Genomic DNA, 16,644 nt, shown 5'->3' with positions numbered 1-16,644 from the left:
TTTGGGACCATTCTTGAGAAACAAGTCTTGAATTTTATTTTCTTGAATTAAAAAATAAATAAATAAATTTACCCATTTTGGGTAGGCCAAAGGCGGAGGAGCAGGCTAACGGGCTAAAGGCCCATACAGATTGTAAAGCTTCACTCCAAATTGGGTTTTTGAGGTTTTCGTAATGGTACCACCAAATAATGCTGTGAATCAGAATGTACAACCACCTTCTGCACAATACCCTTTTCAACGTAGTTCCGCCCAGTCGCCCGTTACCACCGCACTCTAATTCGGAAAATTCGCTAGTGAGAGTGAGAGTGAAACCCCTGAGCTGCCTCCAGATGGACGGCTGCGGATTGGACTCCGATGGCCGTCAATTCAAAAACGCGGAGGAGATGTGGCGGGAAGAGGTGGGGGACGGCGACCCCCTGAAGAAATCCCAGTGGTACTCCGACGGCGTCGGCTATTGGCAGGTAAGTCGGATCATTCACGCACCACGTGATTAACTTGATTTTGTATTTAATTCGATTGATTATGTAATTTTTGGAAGAGAAGGCTGTTGAAGCAACGGTGGACGGAGTTCTGGGAGGGTATGCGCATGTGAACGAACCTGATATTGAGGGTAGTGAGGCATTTTTGAATTCCGTTTTGGCCGAAAGATTTCCCGATGCCGGCAGAGGAAGGCGTCTTGTTGCTCTTGGTACCAACTTTTTTGGCACAGAGCTCAACAAATTTTGTGGAATTCTTAAGTGTCTACTGTTAATTCTTCTTTTGTATGATTGTATCTCTTTATTTTGGAATTTGGATACATATAGTATGGTTTTTCTTTAGGTTAAAATATGAAATTTGTTTGTTGAAGTAAAGAGTAACACTATCATTTACTTTCTGCAACAAGTTCGTCTAGAAAGGATTCTACTTCGTTAGAGATTTCGATCAAAATATTTGCTGTAGTATTGCTTAGAGAATTGTTTTTTTGCTGTAATGGCTGCAGATTGTGGCTCGGGGATAGGACGAGTCACCAAGAACCTTCTCATAAGATATTTTAACGAGGTATGTGTTGTGTATATTCTCTATTAAATATCTTTTACGTGATATTTTATATATCACGTATTGGTAGCTGAACCATCGTATTTGTCTCTGGTGCTAGTGATGATTTTCACCGAAGTTCCGACCTTGTTGTGAAGCCTTTCTTTAAATTTTGTATACTGAATTTATCTTATTGATATTGCTTCGTTAATCCAGGTTGACCTTCTTGAACCCGTTTCACATTTTCTAGATACTGCCCGCGTAAATTTGGCATCAGAAAATTTGATGGTCACAGAGGAGTATAAGGCTGTCAACTTCTTTTGTATCCCGCTTCAGGTGAGATGCTTGCATTTTTGTCATAGCACGAACTGAGTCGTGATTTTAGGTTTTTTGACCACGTTATCTAGTTGGCCTTGTTGTACCGAAAATTGCTTGACGAATCATTTAATCATATTAGAAATGCTATGCTTTGTGCCCATGGAAACTCGAAAGTTGGATCAACAATCTGATAGCAACCATAAGTACAGTTTCTAAAGATACACTGCATCCCTCCCTCGATTCTCGTGTTATCAATCGTCTGTGGTGCTACATATTGTCTGGCATCAACCTTAATGTGTAGTACCCAATGTTGCAATTCTTTTATTTAAGTTAGATATACACATTTTTCTTATTTTAACCTACAACCCTGATTAAAATATATCCAATTGAATAGGGCCTTTCTTTACTGAATTATTCGGTCATTTTTATGTTAGGAATTCACTCCAGAGGCAGAAAGGTATGATATTATTTGGGTTCAGTGGTGTATCGGACATCTTTCAGATGACGACTTTGTGTCGTTCTTCCAGAGAGCAAAGGTAAATATATCCCATCTCGTATAGTTGTAAACTATAGCGATTGTCTTTTAATATAATCATATAATCAAAAACATCTGTATTCAATGTTTTCTTTTCCAGTTATCTCGAATTTAATTAGGTACGATTAATGCAATTGCAGTATAGTTATGATATCGTTAGTCTCTTGTATTTTCTATACTGTATTTAGTAATGCTACCTATTTCAGGCTGGTCTGAGACCCGGTGGACTTTTTGTTTTGAAAGAGAACATTGCAAAAAGTGGTAATGAATTCGATAATTCAAGTCTTGTGAATATATATATATATTCACACACTAATTTACGCTGATTCGTATATTAATTGCCGTTGTTTAGGTTTTGTTCTGGATAAACAAGACAGAAGCATTACACGATCGGACTTGTACTTCAAGCAGCTATTTAATAAATGTGGACTGCATGTTTATAAAATGAAGGTATATGATCACGAATAGTACGTTTTTCGTAATCATTGTTTTTGATTTATCAATACATGTTCATTGAAATTGTGTTGTGGGCAGGATCAAAAAGGATTTCCTGATGAATTATTCGCGGTAAAGATGTACGCATTGACAACCGAGTTGCCAACAAAGCGAGTCACAACTGAGTTGCCAAAGAGAGTCAACAGTTCCAGATCTAAAAGACATGTAAACAGACCTGCCATCATCAAATGAGATTTGTTCACTCTCAATTACTTTTTCAGCTCAGTCAGTTAATTACAGATTTTTGTGTGTATTCTTACAATATAAACTTTGATTTTTTTTTTTTTACTTTAGTTTATTTTCCTGAAAAAATAATTTTATTATTTACAACAAAGTTGCTAATTCTAAAGACTAAAGAGCACGTGGTAAACAAACTCCTACACTCACTCCACAAATATCTCCAAGACTATAACTACCTTGACTTTGTCCAAGCAAGTCTGTACGGAAGACTAAGTCATTAAGGAAGTTATTATTGTTAACTGCCCTATCTAAAACTTCATTTAATTAATTAATTAGGACAAAATGCATGATTTGGATGAATAATATTATTGAAAAATTCTTTTAATTTTCGTCTAGATCAGCAATCAACTTAGGGTTAGAATTAGCACCAATTTACAGCTGATTGAACTTAAATGTGAAATTAATAAAATGAATTAAATTCTCCATTCTCTCATTTCGGTTTATAAGTTTCATTTGGAACAATAAATAAGCAGCAGCAAATTAATCTCATTTGTATTCTATTATTTGATGTGACATATACATGTATATATAATAATAAATTAATAATATATATTGATAAATTAGTGCAATAGGAAAAATAAGAAATGGTTACATCCTCAAATCTAGCAAGGAATACAACATAAGAGAAACATAAGGCAGTAAGAAATTGCCTTAAAACTAAACTAAAACAACATAAATTAATTAATTAATTAATCAAAACTGCCCTAAAACCTCACAAACGAACATAAATGAATCAGTGCTCTTGTTTCACTACAATCAAGGAAATCAATTCCGGGTTGGATTTGACGATCAGATCATCGCTTCTGCTCAGTTCATCGATGAATTTCTGCGGAACAATGCATTTTTCGTTCGAGTACAACTTTTCTTGAATCAGCGGAGATTCGAGAAGAACCTGCAGTTCTTCATGTTTTCCGAATGATTCCGTCTCACGATTCTCCTATGTACAACAAAAATCATGCAAATCAATTAGCAAAGAAAATGAAAATCAATGTATTCAAGAATGTGACACAGTTGGTTATTAATTAATTAATTAATTATTATTATTTACCTGATGATGATGATCATATGAATCGATGTATTCGAGAATTCCGACTTGCGCCTGCAAGTACTTGATGTATTTGTACGCCGACTGCAACATTTCGGCGGTGTTCATCTTCTGTCCACCGGGGACAAGCTTTCCCAGCTCATGAGTCTTCTCCGTGATCTTCCTCCGCCTCTGCCTGGCGGCGATACTTTGTGCTGATAAAGTATTACTCCCGGCCGCCGTTGAAGTATCCTTCTTCAAACCCTCACCGCAGCTTCCGGTGGCGTAACCGATCGGAAAATCAGGTAACGACGGCGAGTAATCTTGGACAGTTGGAAAACTAGGGTTTTGGATATTGAAGAAAGAAGAAGGCTTGAAGCTGAGATTATTGTCGGAGTAAAATTCATCGTAATCACCGCCCTTTTGGCGTTTGGGGTAGTTGAAGAAAGAAGGTTCGATTTCTGGCTGGACGGAAAAGGGTTCAGTTAGGGTTCCGTTAGTGAAATCATATAGAAGGGAGTTAGGGTTTTCTGGGTAAAACAATTCATTGGGTTGCTCGAGGAGATAATCGACGTCGGGGAAAGTTTGGAGCTCCGGCGGCAGCTCCGGCTGAGTTGCTACTGGGTCAGCCAGCATGCTTATTATATCCGAGTCCATTACAGGCTGAAGTGGTCCCCAGTTTGAGTAGTAGCTCAACGCCGCCATTGATGAAATGAAATTAAACCTGCAAGTGAAACAAATTAAGTGTGATCAGCATACAAAATACAAACAAGAATACATTATTAACTGCATTTTAAGTAATTAATTAAGCAAAAAAATAAAAAATGGTGGGGGAGCAGTAGAAAAAAGGAGGGAAAATTAAAAATGGAAAGTGCGAGAAGATAATGTAAGAGAGAATACCTGATCGAGGAAGATTCTGTGTCTTTTACTACTAGTCTTGAATATCAGTAGACCTAAATAATATTATTATTATTATTATTAATGTCTATTTTTCAGAGATGAGAGAGAGAGAAGAGAGAGAGAGAGAGAGAGAGAGAGAACGTGGGAATGGAGGTTATTGGATAGGAGATAATATGGTCATTAAAGGATAACTAACTCCCTAATTATTAGGACACCTTAATGGGCTTTTAGGGCTATTTATTGGCGCCTTTTTTCTCCTCTAACCGTTACCTTCAGGTTTTTTTCTGTTTTGGTCCTTTTCTAAATTCTTTTGTTACACTTTACTCCATTTTAATTATCATCTCAAACTCCAATTCTTGTACCAAAGTACTACTGGGCTACAAAAATGAACAAATTCTCATTGTTTATTTATTTATTTAAAAGGGTAAATTCCACTTTACCCCCTCGTACTCTACCTGAAAACCACTTTACCCCCTCGTACTCTCAATTTCATCGATTTACCCCCTTGTACTTGTACAATTTTCCAATACAGCCCTTTCCTTCAACTTTTGACAATTTTGACTCTGACGCCGTTTAGTCAACTCTGTAAATTACAAAATTGCCACTGCCTATAACGCATCGTTTCTCTTCCATCAATATTGTCATTTCTTTTTTTTCCACCACTTCCTCTTCCAAGATATCCCCAAATTGAACCCCTAACTTAGTAAAAATCAAGACCCAAAAATTGATCGATTCCACCCAGTGCAAAGAAAAAAAATATATGAATGTGTGAAACTTTCTCTTTTCTAATCTCGAGAGTCAAAATCGAAAAAATTCAATATTTACGTCAATATTTTGACTCTTGGCCAAATGGCGTCAGAGTCAAAATCGAAAAAAGTTGACGAAGAGGGTTATATTGGGAAATTGTACAAGTACAAGGGGGTAAATCGACAAAATTAAGAGTACGAGGGGGTAAAGTGGTTCTTGGGCAGAGTACAAGGGGGTAAAGTGAAATTTACCCTATTTAAAATGCCAATTTGCTATCTATTTATTTATTTTTATTTTTTGGTTCTGAATGCAACTTCATAAGATGATTCTGTAAGATTCAGATTTTATTGGATTTAATTTGTTCTGTTATCTTGAAAAGAAAATGTTTTATTTTTACACACACACACACTTTTCGAATGTTCTTGCATGCAGTACTGATAAATAAGGATTTTTGATAGTTTTAAGGTTACATTTAATAGATATTAATTACCAATATATATAAATCATAACCTCAGTGATGATGCACATGTTTATGTACTCTGCCTCTGTCTAAACCAGGTGTTGTCCTATGATGACGATCCGGCGAAGCTAATCGTGCTGCGGAAGCCATTTTCGACAGCAAATCCGATATTTTATCCCATTTTAATTGCCGACTATTCGATATATCTGCACACATCAGCCCAAACTCGATTACCTCTGCAGCCTCGGCAACAATTTCTGCCGTCTTCTTCATTCTCTTGTCGATCACATTCTCCACATGTTCGGAATAATTCAATTTCACCCACTCGACAAAACCAATTTCTTTCTTCTCGAACTCCTCCACCGCTCTCCTATTCGTCACTATCTCCAACATAAATATTCCAAACTTGCATGTTTCTGCATGTAAATTAATATAATTGATCATCATATATATAAATCATTAAAATATATAAAAATTTAGAATGCAGGCTTACTCGTTTTGCTGCTGTGATGATCGTCGATTTTGAAACTCGTTATAACCGGTTCTCCATCTTCAGACAGGACTATGTTTTTCGTTTTAAGGTTGTAACAAATGTGGGGCCATTCTTGATGCAAATAGCAAATTCCGGCAGCAACTCGTAATATTACTTTTACCCTTTGCTTCCATGGAGGAGCATTGTTCGTCAGCCACGTTTCGACGTTCTCTCCGTTTATCCATGTGGTGACAATGCCGCTAAATCGACTGCTATCGCACCAGCCTAGTACAGGGACGATGTTTTTGTGCTGTAACCGAACAAGAACCTTAGATTGTTCGACGAATCTCCTTCTTTCGTCTCTCGATATTTTATTACTACCCAAATAAATCTCGATTCTCACTTCTCTTCCATCTTTTAAAACCCCTTTATATGTACTCGATTCTTTACTTTTACCGACCAGATTCCGTCTCGAAAATCCATCCGTCGCTGATTCTAGAATCGACGGTGTAAAGTTGTGTTTGCTTTTGAAACATATAATCCATCCCCAACAAACCACCATTGCTATAACAAGTACTGGAAAACCAACCAATAAAAGCACAGCCTTGATCTTAAACTCTTTGTGATTCGGAATAAGGCCCGAATGGATAAAACTCGTAGAATTAAAACGCTCGAAGAAACGGGCTTCCGAGATTCTACACTCGGAGAAGTCGTTATAAGATAGGTTAAGGAAAGTGAGGTTTTCAAGAACCGAAAAATTCTGCATTGGGAAATCACCCGAAAAATTATTATGACTCAAATCGAGAAACTGAATTTGAGAGCAATGCAATATATCAATTGGGAAATTTCCATCCAACGAATTGTTCGAAAGATCGATCGACGATACGGTTAAGGGGCAGAATTTCCAGAAGAAAGTGAACGATAGGTAAAGCGGTGCTAATTTCGGTTGGCTGTGAAGGTCGATTTTCGGAAAAGATTCGACGCAGTTTGGATTCTTCGAAATGTTGCATAAATGGCTCGCGACGATTGTGAACTTGAAAATTTCGCGAAGATCGAAAGTGGCGGCGGCGGTACCGCAGTATCTGAGGGAAGGGTTTGTGAGGCAGTTGTTTGTGATTGTGGAGTTGAAATTTGCAGGTGGCTGTAAGTTGTTTAGATCTTCTACTACAGTTGCTGTGGATGTGATCATAGGAATTAAGAGTTTATTGCATTTACTACCCCTGTGAAAATCGTAACTGCGCGATTCCCCCCTATTATAAAAAAATTAGCAAATACCCCCCTGTACTAATTAGTCAAAGGCGAAAACCCCCCTCGGAGCATAACGTGTATCGCACTCGCGGATTGTGCGATTTTTTCTTCAGTTTTGCATGTGAAGTGACATAATTACCCCCAAAAGCCTACACCTTCTCTCCCCTCTCCTCTCCTCTCTTCTTCGTCTTCTTCGACTTCTTGTCTTTTTTTCTTTGGAATAAATCTTCTCATTATGTTCATTAATGGAAGATTTCCAAACATAAATAGGCAAAGCTTCGCACATCAACAAAATCATTGGTTTCAATTTCCTCCATCTTCAAAAAGAAATTAGTGTTTCTGCAATTTTATAGCAATGGCGGTGGATATGCTTCCTGTTGAAAAAGAATGGCAACAGAGATGGTGTACGCTGTTGGCGGTGGGCTGCTGAAAAATAATGGCGGCGGAGATGGTGGGTGGTGCCGTGGTGGGCTGCTGAGCAAAGATGGTGGCGTAGATGGGTTGGGCGGTTGGTGGTGGATTGCTGAGCAAATATGGCGGCGGAGATGGGTTGGGCGATGGGTGGTGGGCTATTAGGCAAAGATGGCGGCGAAGATGACTCGGGCGGCGGGTGCTGGGCTGTTGAGCAAATATGGCGGCGGAGAAGATCTGGGGGGTGGTGGTGGAGGCTGGTCCCGTGAAAGATGAACTTTTTTTTCTTTAATTAAGTTTTGGAAATTGCAATTTAACCACTTTAAGTTTTCATAAATTCAATTTGGTCCCTGAGTTGTAAAAATTACTCATTGAAGAACTGGGTCTTTTGTTTTTGCAAAACCCTCGCTGGGTATTTTGTCTTTTCACAGCTAGTCAATGGTTAAAAGTTAAATGGGTCAAGTATGCAACCTAAAAATTAGCACAGGGGGGTTTTTGCTAATTTTATTATGATAGGGGGGGATCGCGCAGATGCAATTTACACAGGGGTAGTAAATGCAATTTACTCTAGGAATTAATGTAATAATTGAAGTGAAGAAGATAAGCAAATATGCAGAGATGATGAATGCCATTGTAGGAAAAGAAACAAAATTTTATTTTTTGCCAATTTTGATTGTAATAAAAGAAAAGCCTCAACGGTTGAAGGCAGTTGTATTTGCACAGCAGTTCTATATAAGGGGAGAGAGAGAGAGAGAGAGAGAGAGAGAGGGAGGGGGTATAAAAGGAAATTGAATATGGAAAATTGTTTTGAAAAGCGCTGTTTTAAGTAGCGACTTTAATTTCAGAAAAAGCGCTCTTTTAAAAAACAGTGTTATCCTTTTCCTCCGTTCTCCAGTCAGCCGGAGATAGTTGCATGGGCAACCCCATCGCCGCCGGAAGAAAACACTTGAAATGTCTATTCCCACGCGCCTCCTCACACCAGTATCTCCGCCGCCTGGAAATTTGATTCACTACCATTCACCAAATTTTTTATCTATAAACCGTCCAAATAGTTTGTTTGCCGAATGTATCACAAGAATTTCGTTCCACAGCAATGGAATCCCTTCTCTATCTCACGCCAGGTCATCCAATCCAACAGGTTTTTTTCCATGACCGTCTTCTTCAAACTGTTTCACCCTGTTCTATTGCTTTAATAAAGTAATTAATTGGTTCTGCTATCATTGTCTCTTGTCTGAAACCAAAGCCGATATCGATGCGGTGGAGGAAGAGCAAACTGATTTTGCTAAATTGAAGCGGAAAATTGAGGCCCTTGGAGTGAACCCTAATTCATGTACGCCCGGGCAGTACGATCTGCTATATTGTCCCAAGGTAGAAACATTGTCCCTAAAAATTCATTTTGCCTAATTTCTCTGTAATTTAGGGTTCTCTAAAAATTGAGTGATACGTCTTGGCTGAAATCATAGAAAACGTAAGTAATCCAGGATTGGGGATTTTGTCCTGTGTATGATCTTCTTTTTTATCAGTGCGAAGGTGGGAAATCGATTCAGAGGACTCTGTCATTTCACATAAACCAGAATCGGTTAGTTATTTTTTTTTTTTTTTTTTTTTTTCTTGTTTGAAGTTTATTTGCTAGGTCTGGTACTCCTGAAGATAAACTAAATCGAGTGAATGCGTTGATTGATGTAATAAATCAGGAGTTATGCGATGTGGAGGTGCTTCGATTCGCAATGCGGATGGGCAGGGCAGGTGCAATAGACATATGGTTTCAATTGCTTGAGGTTGTATTCCTTCTTGCAGATGGTTAACTTTGATTGCAGGTTTTTGCAGACATCGAAAAGGCTTATCCTGGTGTGAACATACCTGTCAAGATGGATTCCTCTCGGCCATTAACCGGAGAAAGTTTACGGCTAGAACCGCTCGGTGATGAGGTACTTCTTTTTCTCACGATTATTTCATATGTATGAATCCAACAATTGAAGACGTATATAAATGTTCGATCTTGGATAATGTAGTTGGCAAACATTATGACTTCTTTTAAATAATCCACAAATTGAATAATCGCATTACCCACAAATTCTTTTAGAATCGGAAATCTGACCACCTCAACGTGTAAGCTTTGTATCTCTATTTATTACATGTATTTTTGCCATGTTTCAGTTGTTTGCGTACTTTGCTGAAAGAATGATATCCAAGGAAACATTGGAGAGAAATAACGTTATGCAGGTCGCTGGTGATCGGGTAAGAAAATACTTTTATCTTATATTCTTGGATTGATATATTTAAATAGCCGTGTTCTAGCATTAGCATTTCGTATGCACATATGTCACAGTTGGTTTTGTTGAATGCAGAAAATCCTTGCCTTCCCTTATAGACGAAACGGACTTTTTGTCGGCTGCAAGTACAGAACTATCGAAAAGAAGTTCTGGCAGGTACTCACTCCCCCTTTTTAATTCGAAGACACTGAGTTGAACGATATTTTTGTTAATAATTTGCCTTTAATTTCAGGAAAAAAACGCAGAAAAAATATTATATGGGCTTGATGACATTACAGAAGCAGACGAGATCATAATTGTAATATAATCACTTGCTGCTGCTACTTACTTAATAGGTGCATGTCTACAATATGCCATGTCATCATTGTTTCAATTGCTCTTATCACAGGTTGAAGGTGAGATTGATAAGCTATCAGTTGAAGAAGCTGGCTTTTACAACTGTGTTAGTGTACCCGGTGGTGCACCACAAACAGTTTCGATCAAAGAACTACCAACTCCAGATAAGGATACGAGCTTTCAGTACTTCTGGAACTGCATTAATTATTTGGACAAGGTTTGAGATTTTAATATGTACATCAATTTTCTGAAAAAAAAATGAATAAAATATATTGTAGAGACGAAACTTTAATACTAATTTGTAATTTTTATCAGGCATCTCGAATAATCCTGGCAACTGATGGTGATATACCTGGTCAAGCATTAGCTGAAGAGCTTGCTCGTCGCCTTGGAAAAGAGAGGTTATAAAACGTTTACATTCGACTTTTTGTTTCATCGTTGTAGAAATATGATCTAAATAATTTATTCTTCCTTTTTCTTTTTGATGAGTGATAGATGTTGGCTAGTGCGTTGGCCGAAGAAAGATGATGTCAGCAGTTTTAAAGATGCAAACGAGGTTTGATTTTTGTTCTGTTACTCTATAGTGAAATTGTAATAATTTAATTTTTTTTGGAATTTTATTTTCTTCCTCTGGGAAGGTTCAAAAAGCGCCATTGATCGTTGTTGTTCCATTTGTATTAGGTTCTCAAGAATCTGGGTCCAGATGCTCTCAGAAACGCAATTGAAAAGGCGGATGCGTATCAGATATCGAATTCCGATTGATGAACTTGTACATTATGTGCAATTTACATTCTGTGAGGAATATGAATTGGTGCATCTAAACCAATTTGAGTGTACCCTGCTTCTACTGTGTGACTCTTTCTTTCTATGTATTCCTAAATGAGCTAATTTCTTCTTTTGGAGCTTTCGGGGTTTCGCTCATACTAATACTAATACGAATACGGATATATGTTTTTATGAAATGATAAAATTACTATTTCTTATTTGATATATTTGTTTTAAAATCGAAAAATCGTGATTACAAAGAACCCAATATCAGAAAATTATTACACAAAATTGTTTCTTATATAATTTTGTTTATTTGAATTTTGAAGTAAAGAAATATCCATAAATAAATTAAAAAAAAAAAAAATATATATATATATATATATACTGGGCTTTAATAATATATTGATGACCCGACCCGACCCGCAGACGTAGTCAGTTGTGTATTGAGAATTGGGCCTTAATATCCAAAGATTAAATGGGCCAATATGGGTCCATTTCTGTGAGTTTGTTATTTTATTATTTTTATTAAGATAAATAAATAAATAAATATGATTTTAGTTGTCTTCGAAAAGGAAATAATTATCAGCGCTGCTAAAACCCTTCTTTTGTGCTGTTGTTTTTTCTTTCCCTTCAATGGATATTCAAAGGTTTTCTTCAGCCTTGTCTACTATTTGTCGTTGGTAAGAAGAAATCTCGAGGAGGAAGAAATGCTTCTTTCACCTCAACGCAAACTATTATTTAGCCCTCATTCGAACAATACCAGAAGAATTATTTTCATGGGCTCCAAGAGTTTTCTGCTCCTCAAATTCTCCCCTACTCCTGTAACGCATGCTCACATTCATTCGCTCGACTCTCGCTCCTGCTATTCGCAAACCCACTTTTTCCATTCCAGTAATTGGAAAAACCCACTGTTATTCCCTTCTCCGAAGCACTTTTCTCCAATTTATCAGCAGAGGTCATCCGGCTATAGTTTTACACCCAGTGCCGCTATCCCCATTCCCAGACCCAGTAAGTCTTCTCTCTCTCTCTCTCTCTCTCTCTCTCTCGATGTGTGTTGTTATATTTGTTTGTTTTCTTGACAAATGTTGATTATTTTCTTCTAATCAATACTATTTTGAATTGATTACGTAGTTGCTGGTGTCGACACTCTGGAAAAGCAATCGGTAGATAAGAAACAGCTGAAGTTGTTGAGGCAGAAGCTGCAGGAAATTGGAATCGACGGCACTGATTGTTTACCTGGGCAATACAATGGTTTAGTTTGTCCAAGTGTATGTGGTTTCGATGCATTTCTTTTCTTACATTTCTCAGTTTTCACTTTTCACTTTATATTTGCCGAACGATAAGCATTACAGTTACTTGCCATTACTTGAAGTTAATTGCCCTGATTTTCAAAAATACACGAAATACTTGTAGTGTAAAGGCGGAGATTCGCAGGAGAAGAGCTTATCTCTTCATATCACAGATGATGGGTAATATTCTATATTCGGTGCATAATTTGTTGTCCATCTTTTCTGTTCGAACTTTTTTTTTTTTTTTTCAAATGCTTTGTAGTAATATGTGCCTGTGTGTCGCAGAGGGGCAGCTGTGTGGACATGCTTTCGGGCTAAATGCGGGTGGAAGGGCACTACCCGTGTAAGCTTTTGAATTAAGGTAGTTAGAACAATTCTATTTATTCTAATCATTTGCTCTCGCTCTTGTCCTTCCGTGCAGGCCTTTGCAGATGTAAAATCAACGTATGCAAAAATGAATACGACCCAAAAAGTAAAGCAACCCAGGGTAATCACAGAGGAGAGTCTGGGACTGGAACCTTTGTGTAATGAGGTATTTATTGTTACTATATTCATTGCCGAAATACTCTTATCCACACACCGACAACTATTTACATCTTCCTTGTAAAACTTTCCTTGATATATTCACTTCCGAAATACTCTTACTCAACCTTTTTCTCCAGCTACTAGCGTATTTTGCTGAGCGTATGATATCCGGAGAAACATTAAGAAGAAATTCTGTCATGCAGAAAAGAGCAGGAAATCAGGTGCGTGAATCCTATTTCCTTGAATTTTATGTTCAATTTATGTTTTACGTGTAATCACGAGGCTGTCTTGATATGAAAAAAATTCACAATTGAGCGGCGCATTATTTTGACTTTTGGGCCGTTTCGGACGACCAATTTTGGGGACAGTTGTATTTAAATTGCTCACAGTTGTGTAATTGATATTGCTGGACTAATTTCTGATGGTGGTTTCTTGTAGATTGTTATTGCATTCACTTATCGAAGGAATAAAGAGCTTATAAGCTGCAAGTATCGTGATATTACCAAAAAGTTTTGGCAGGTAAAATTCAGCTATTTGTTAGGCTGAGTTTTCATCCTTGTGTCTTTAGGTATCTTCCCATGTTCAAATTAAATGTTTTTTCCCATTACCAGTTGAGTTTTCTGTCGCAAACCTTTCTTTAAACGACAATAGCAATGTTATTTGATGCTTGATGATCTCATAATGTTTTTTTCTGGTAATACAGGAAGCCAATACCGAAAAGATTTTTTACGGACTGGATGATATAAAGGAAGCAAGTGATGTCATCATTGTAATTACTACTCTTGTCCTGGCTACGTTCAAGTTAACAATAACACGACTTGCAACTAATTATCATCCTATCTTCTTATTTAAGGTTGAGGGTGAAATGGACAAGCTTGCAATGGAAGAAGCTGGCTTTAAAAATTGTGTTAGTGTTCCTGATGGTGCCCCTCCAAAGGTCTCGAATAAGGCATTGGCCTCTGAAGAAGAGGTATCTATTAGCTGTACTTTGAAATTAGCGATTCTGCTATATCTATTATTTCCTTGGGTTTAAGGAGGTTATTGTTCGAACATTCAGAGCTTTTACATATTTGTTTGTTCGACATTTATGATTGATTTTTTTTGCAACTTCCCGTCTTAATGAAACTTTGTATCTCAGTGTTCCTAATTCCCCTTTTACACATTTTTCGAAGCTAGGACACGAAGTATACATATCTATGGAACTGCAAAGATTATACTGCAAAGGTTCGCCATTTCATCTTGTAAACTTTAGTGTTCTTATTGCACACACAAATTGAAAAATCTAACTCTTTTGTTTTTTCTGATGTTTTTTTTAAGGCATCTCGCATAATTCTTGCCACTGATGGTGATCCTCCTGGTCAAGCCTTAGCCGAAGAACTTGCGCGTCGCTTGGGCAGAGAAAGGTTTGTTTATACTTATGCTGTATCATTGGGCGTATGGTTTCTCTTACACATTCTGTAAATCTGATGTTTCATCGGCTAATCAGGTGTTGGAGAGTTAAATGGCCAAAAAAGAACGATAGCGAATCTTTTAAAGATGCAAATGAGGTCTGCTATCTCATTTCAGACTTGTTAATCTGTCATTTTGGATTTTTTTTATATGCGTAGCTCGTAATCTGTTTTAAATTGTATATCAGGTGCTTATGTATATGGGTCCTGATGCACTGAGAGGAGTTATTGAAAATGCCGAGCTTTATCCGATAAAAGGGCTGTTTAATTTCAAAGATTACTTTGATGAGATTAATGACTACTATCATCAAACACTTGGTTTTGAGCTTGGTGTTTCAACTGGATGGACTTCTCTCAACGATTTATATAATGTAAGTATGATTTGCTTTGGTAGATTTACAACATTCGATCATATATATTTGAGGAATATATATGTTCAAACATACTGAGTTTTTGAATTATCTACTTTGGGGCAGGTTGTGCCCGGAGAATTGACAATTGTCACAGGTGTACCGAATTCAGGCAAGAGTGAGTGGATTGATGCTCTATTATGCAATCTCAACCACAGCGTTGGCTGGAAATTTGCACTTTGCTCTATGGAAAACAAGGTATTTTTGATTCTCCCAATCTCACTGTTTTCTCGTATTTTTCTGTTCAAAATTGTGATAAAACCATAAGCTGTCCCTTGTGTGTTAATGACTCCGTTGCTTTCCAGGTTCGAGAGCATGCAAGAAAACTTTTGGAGAAGCATATCAAGAAGCCTTTCTTTGATGTTAGGTATGTATGGTTCCGTTGTAAACGAGCTGCCTTCCCATTTTTCCTCTGTTATTTAATGTTCACATTTTTCCTCTGCTTATAAACAGGTATGGGGAGTCAGTTGAAAGGATGAGCACTGAAGAGTTCGAACGAGGAAAGAAGTGGCTCGGTGATTCATTTTCTCTAATACGGTAAACCCTGATGCACATTCACATAGCTAACTACATTCACATCGAAAAATTATAATTTTAATATGGGTAATGAAACAGGTGTGAGAATGATTGCCTTCCAAGTATAACTTGGGTTCTTGATCTTGCGAGAATAGCGGTTTTGCGCCATGGTGTCAATGGCCTCGTCATCGACCCATACAACGAAATTGACCATCAAAGACCTCCTAGTCAGTAAGTTTTTGTTTTTTACGTATCTCGCAGAAGTATTTGCAATTACCAATTGATGTAAATTATATTGTATAATATGATTATGCAACAGGACCGAAACAGAATATGTGAGCCAGATGCTGACAAAAATCAAACGATTTGCTCAACATCACTCGTGTCATGTTTGGTTTGTGGCTCACCCAAGACAGGTTGGCAATTTGCAACAACATTTGATATTATGCTCCGACAATTTTTTTTATTACAAAAAAAAATAACCTCTAAAACTCGTTTTGGCAGTTGCAAAATTGGGTTGGGAGTCCTCCGAACTTGTACGACATAAGTGGGAGTGCACATTTTATAAACAAATGTGATAACGGCATTGTTATCCACCGTAACAGGGATCCTGAAGCGGGCCCTGTTGATGTAGTTCAGGTGTGTATAGTGGTCACACAAGTCAAATATTATTGTATATTTGTCGCCAAAAATTCCAACCACTTATTTTATGTGCAGGTTTGTGTGCGGAAAGTACGTAATAAAGTCGTCGGAACAATTGGTGATGCATATTTGTCTTATAACAGGTACGTATGATCCTTGCTCCGTAATCTGTATGCATATAGAGATAAAATTAAGATGTTCAGATTATGATCCTCCTATATATTTAATGATGATTTCGTTGACATGTTATATTAGGGTTACGGGGGAATACATGGATATTAACACGTCAGCCCAAAACGGTAAAAGACAATTTTAGCCTCTCAGCTATCCATACGGGCGTTGATGCCGTATAAATCTTTGCAGCGAGATAGATGCTTTGCAATATTATTATTGGATTTTTCGATGTAATTTATGAGAATATATATTTAGGGTTCGGGTTAGGGTTGATTTATTTTTCACTTGCCAGCCTAATTTTGGGGTTCAAATTATTGCGTAATGTATGTAAATATTCTGAGCTTGGTTTATTAAGTGTTAGCTCATGGTAGTTGTTAGGGTATATTAATTATTAAGTTA

The 16,644-nt window shown here is 37.3% G+C and overlaps 5 protein-coding genes across 6 annotated transcripts; 3 read left to right on the top strand and 2 right to left on the bottom strand.

Annotated features, from left to right (window-relative positions):
- The first annotated feature begins 9 nt into the window (after positions 1-9).
- Positions 10-2,711, top strand: LOC105948798 (alpha amino-terminal protein methyltransferase). The gene is made up of 8 exons (XM_012972026.2): positions 10-461; positions 544-688; positions 980-1,038; positions 1,231-1,350; positions 1,767-1,868; positions 2,074-2,128; positions 2,220-2,317; positions 2,402-2,711. Exons 1-8 carry the CDS (start codon positions 204-206, stop codon positions 2,552-2,554), a joined length of 990 nt encoding a protein of 329 aa, XP_012827480.1. The 5' UTR covers positions 10-203; the 3' UTR covers positions 2,555-2,711.
- Positions 2,712-3,179: 468 nt separating this feature from the next.
- Positions 3,180-4,659, bottom strand: LOC105948700 (basic helix-loop-helix (bHLH) DNA-binding superfamily protein). Its single transcript, XM_088811875.1, has 2 exons — positions 3,651-4,659; positions 3,180-3,536 (listed from the first exon to the last, which is right to left on the bottom strand). The coding sequence occupies exons 1-2, from the start codon at positions 4,329-4,331 to the stop codon at positions 3,336-3,338; spliced, it is 882 nt and encodes a 293-aa protein (XP_088668001.1). The 5' UTR covers positions 4,332-4,659; the 3' UTR covers positions 3,180-3,335.
- Positions 4,660-5,776: 1,117 nt separating this feature from the next.
- Positions 5,777-7,397, bottom strand: LOC105948701 (Leucine-rich repeat protein kinase family protein). Its single transcript, XM_012971931.2, has 2 exons — positions 6,227-7,397; positions 5,777-6,149 (listed from the first exon to the last, which is right to left on the bottom strand). The coding sequence occupies exons 1-2, from the start codon at positions 7,392-7,394 to the stop codon at positions 5,785-5,787; spliced, it is 1,533 nt and encodes a 510-aa protein (XP_012827385.2). The 5' UTR covers positions 7,395-7,397; the 3' UTR covers positions 5,777-5,784.
- Positions 7,398-8,743: 1,346 nt separating this feature from the next.
- Positions 8,744-11,373, top strand: LOC105948900 (nucleic acid binding protein). 2 transcript variants are annotated; one of them, XM_012972161.2, is made up of 12 exons: positions 8,744-9,002; positions 9,108-9,232; positions 9,388-9,443; positions 9,559-9,610; positions 9,682-9,792; positions 10,022-10,102; positions 10,213-10,293; positions 10,370-10,435; positions 10,526-10,690; positions 10,789-10,874; positions 10,969-11,029; positions 11,155-11,373. In XM_012972161.2, the coding sequence occupies exons 1-12, from the start codon at positions 8,816-8,818 to the stop codon at positions 11,233-11,235; spliced, it is 1,152 nt and encodes a 383-aa protein (XP_012827615.2). In that variant the 5' UTR covers positions 8,744-8,815; the 3' UTR covers positions 11,236-11,373. The 2 variants fall into 2 exon arrangements, with proteins under 2 accessions (XP_012827615.2, XP_088668260.1); XM_088812134.1 differs by having other exon boundaries at positions 8,772-9,002; positions 9,692-9,792.
- Positions 11,374-11,788: 415 nt separating this feature from the next.
- LOC105948822 (toprim domain-containing protein) lies at positions 11,789-16,622 on the top strand. Its single transcript, XM_012972054.2, has 21 exons — positions 11,789-12,249; positions 12,373-12,509; positions 12,655-12,710; positions 12,816-12,873; positions 12,952-13,062; positions 13,193-13,276; positions 13,494-13,574; positions 13,759-13,824; positions 13,909-14,025; positions 14,232-14,279; positions 14,373-14,458; positions 14,542-14,602; positions 14,692-14,874; positions 14,980-15,111; positions 15,219-15,280; positions 15,367-15,450; positions 15,529-15,660; positions 15,749-15,845; positions 15,934-16,068; positions 16,147-16,214; positions 16,327-16,622. The coding sequence occupies exons 1-21, from the start codon at positions 11,790-11,792 to the stop codon at positions 16,385-16,387; spliced, it is 2,319 nt and encodes a 772-aa protein (XP_012827508.2). The 5' UTR covers position 11,789; the 3' UTR covers positions 16,388-16,622.
- Positions 16,623-16,644: the final 22 nt, after the last annotated feature.

The sequence above is a fragment of the Erythranthe guttata genome, chromosome 13 (genome assembly GCF_056151865.1).
Source record: "Erythranthe guttata isolate IM_541 chromosome 13, IM_541, whole genome shotgun sequence".
Classification (NCBI taxonomy): Eukaryota; Viridiplantae; Streptophyta; class Magnoliopsida; order Lamiales; family Phrymaceae; genus Erythranthe; species Erythranthe guttata.
Note: the sequence above shows the minus strand (reverse complement) of the source record. Positions and strands in the feature narration are given on the sequence as shown.

Coding starts and splice junctions, on each gene's coding strand:
- LOC105948798 (XM_012972026.2), top strand. CDS start 204: ATGTACAACCACCTTCTGCACAATACCCTTTTCAACGTAGTTCCGCCC. Junction 1,869..2,073: donor CGTTCTTCCAGAGAGCAAAG/GTAAATATATCC, acceptor TACCTATTTCAG/GCTGGTCTGAGACCCGGTGG. Junction 2,318..2,401: donor TGCATGTTTATAAAATGAAG/GTATATGATCAC, acceptor TGTTGTGGGCAG/GATCAAAAAGGATTTCCTGA.
- LOC105948700 (XM_088811875.1), bottom strand. CDS start 4,331: ATGGCGGCGTTGAGCTACTACTCAAACTGGGGACCACTTCAGCCTGTA. Junction 3,537..3,650: donor CATATGATCATCATCATCAG/GTAAATAATAAT, acceptor TGTACATAGGAG/AATCGTGAGACGGAATCATT.
- LOC105948701 (XM_012971931.2), bottom strand. CDS start 7,394: ATGATCACATCCACAGCAACTGTAGTAGAAGATCTAAACAACTTACAG. Junction 6,150..6,226: donor TCATCACAGCAGCAAAACGA/GTAAGCCTGCAT, acceptor ATTTACATGCAG/AAACATGCAAGTTTGGAATA.
- LOC105948900 (XM_012972161.2), top strand. CDS start 8,816: ATGTCTATTCCCACGCGCCTCCTCACACCAGTATCTCCGCCGCCTGGA. Junction 10,294..10,369: donor TCGAAAAGAAGTTCTGGCAG/GTACTCACTCCC, acceptor CTTTAATTTCAG/GAAAAAAACGCAGAAAAAAT. Junction 10,875..10,968: donor CGTCGCCTTGGAAAAGAGAG/GTTATAAAACGT, acceptor GATGAGTGATAG/ATGTTGGCTAGTGCGTTGGC.
- LOC105948822 (XM_012972054.2), top strand. CDS start 11,790: ATGATTTTAGTTGTCTTCGAAAAGGAAATAATTATCAGCGCTGCTAAA. Junction 12,874..12,951: donor GGTGGAAGGGCACTACCCGT/GTAAGCTTTTGA, acceptor CCTTCCGTGCAG/GCCTTTGCAGATGTAAAATC. Junction 14,875..14,979: donor CTCTCAACGATTTATATAAT/GTAAGTATGATT, acceptor ACTTTGGGGCAG/GTTGTGCCCGGAGAATTGAC.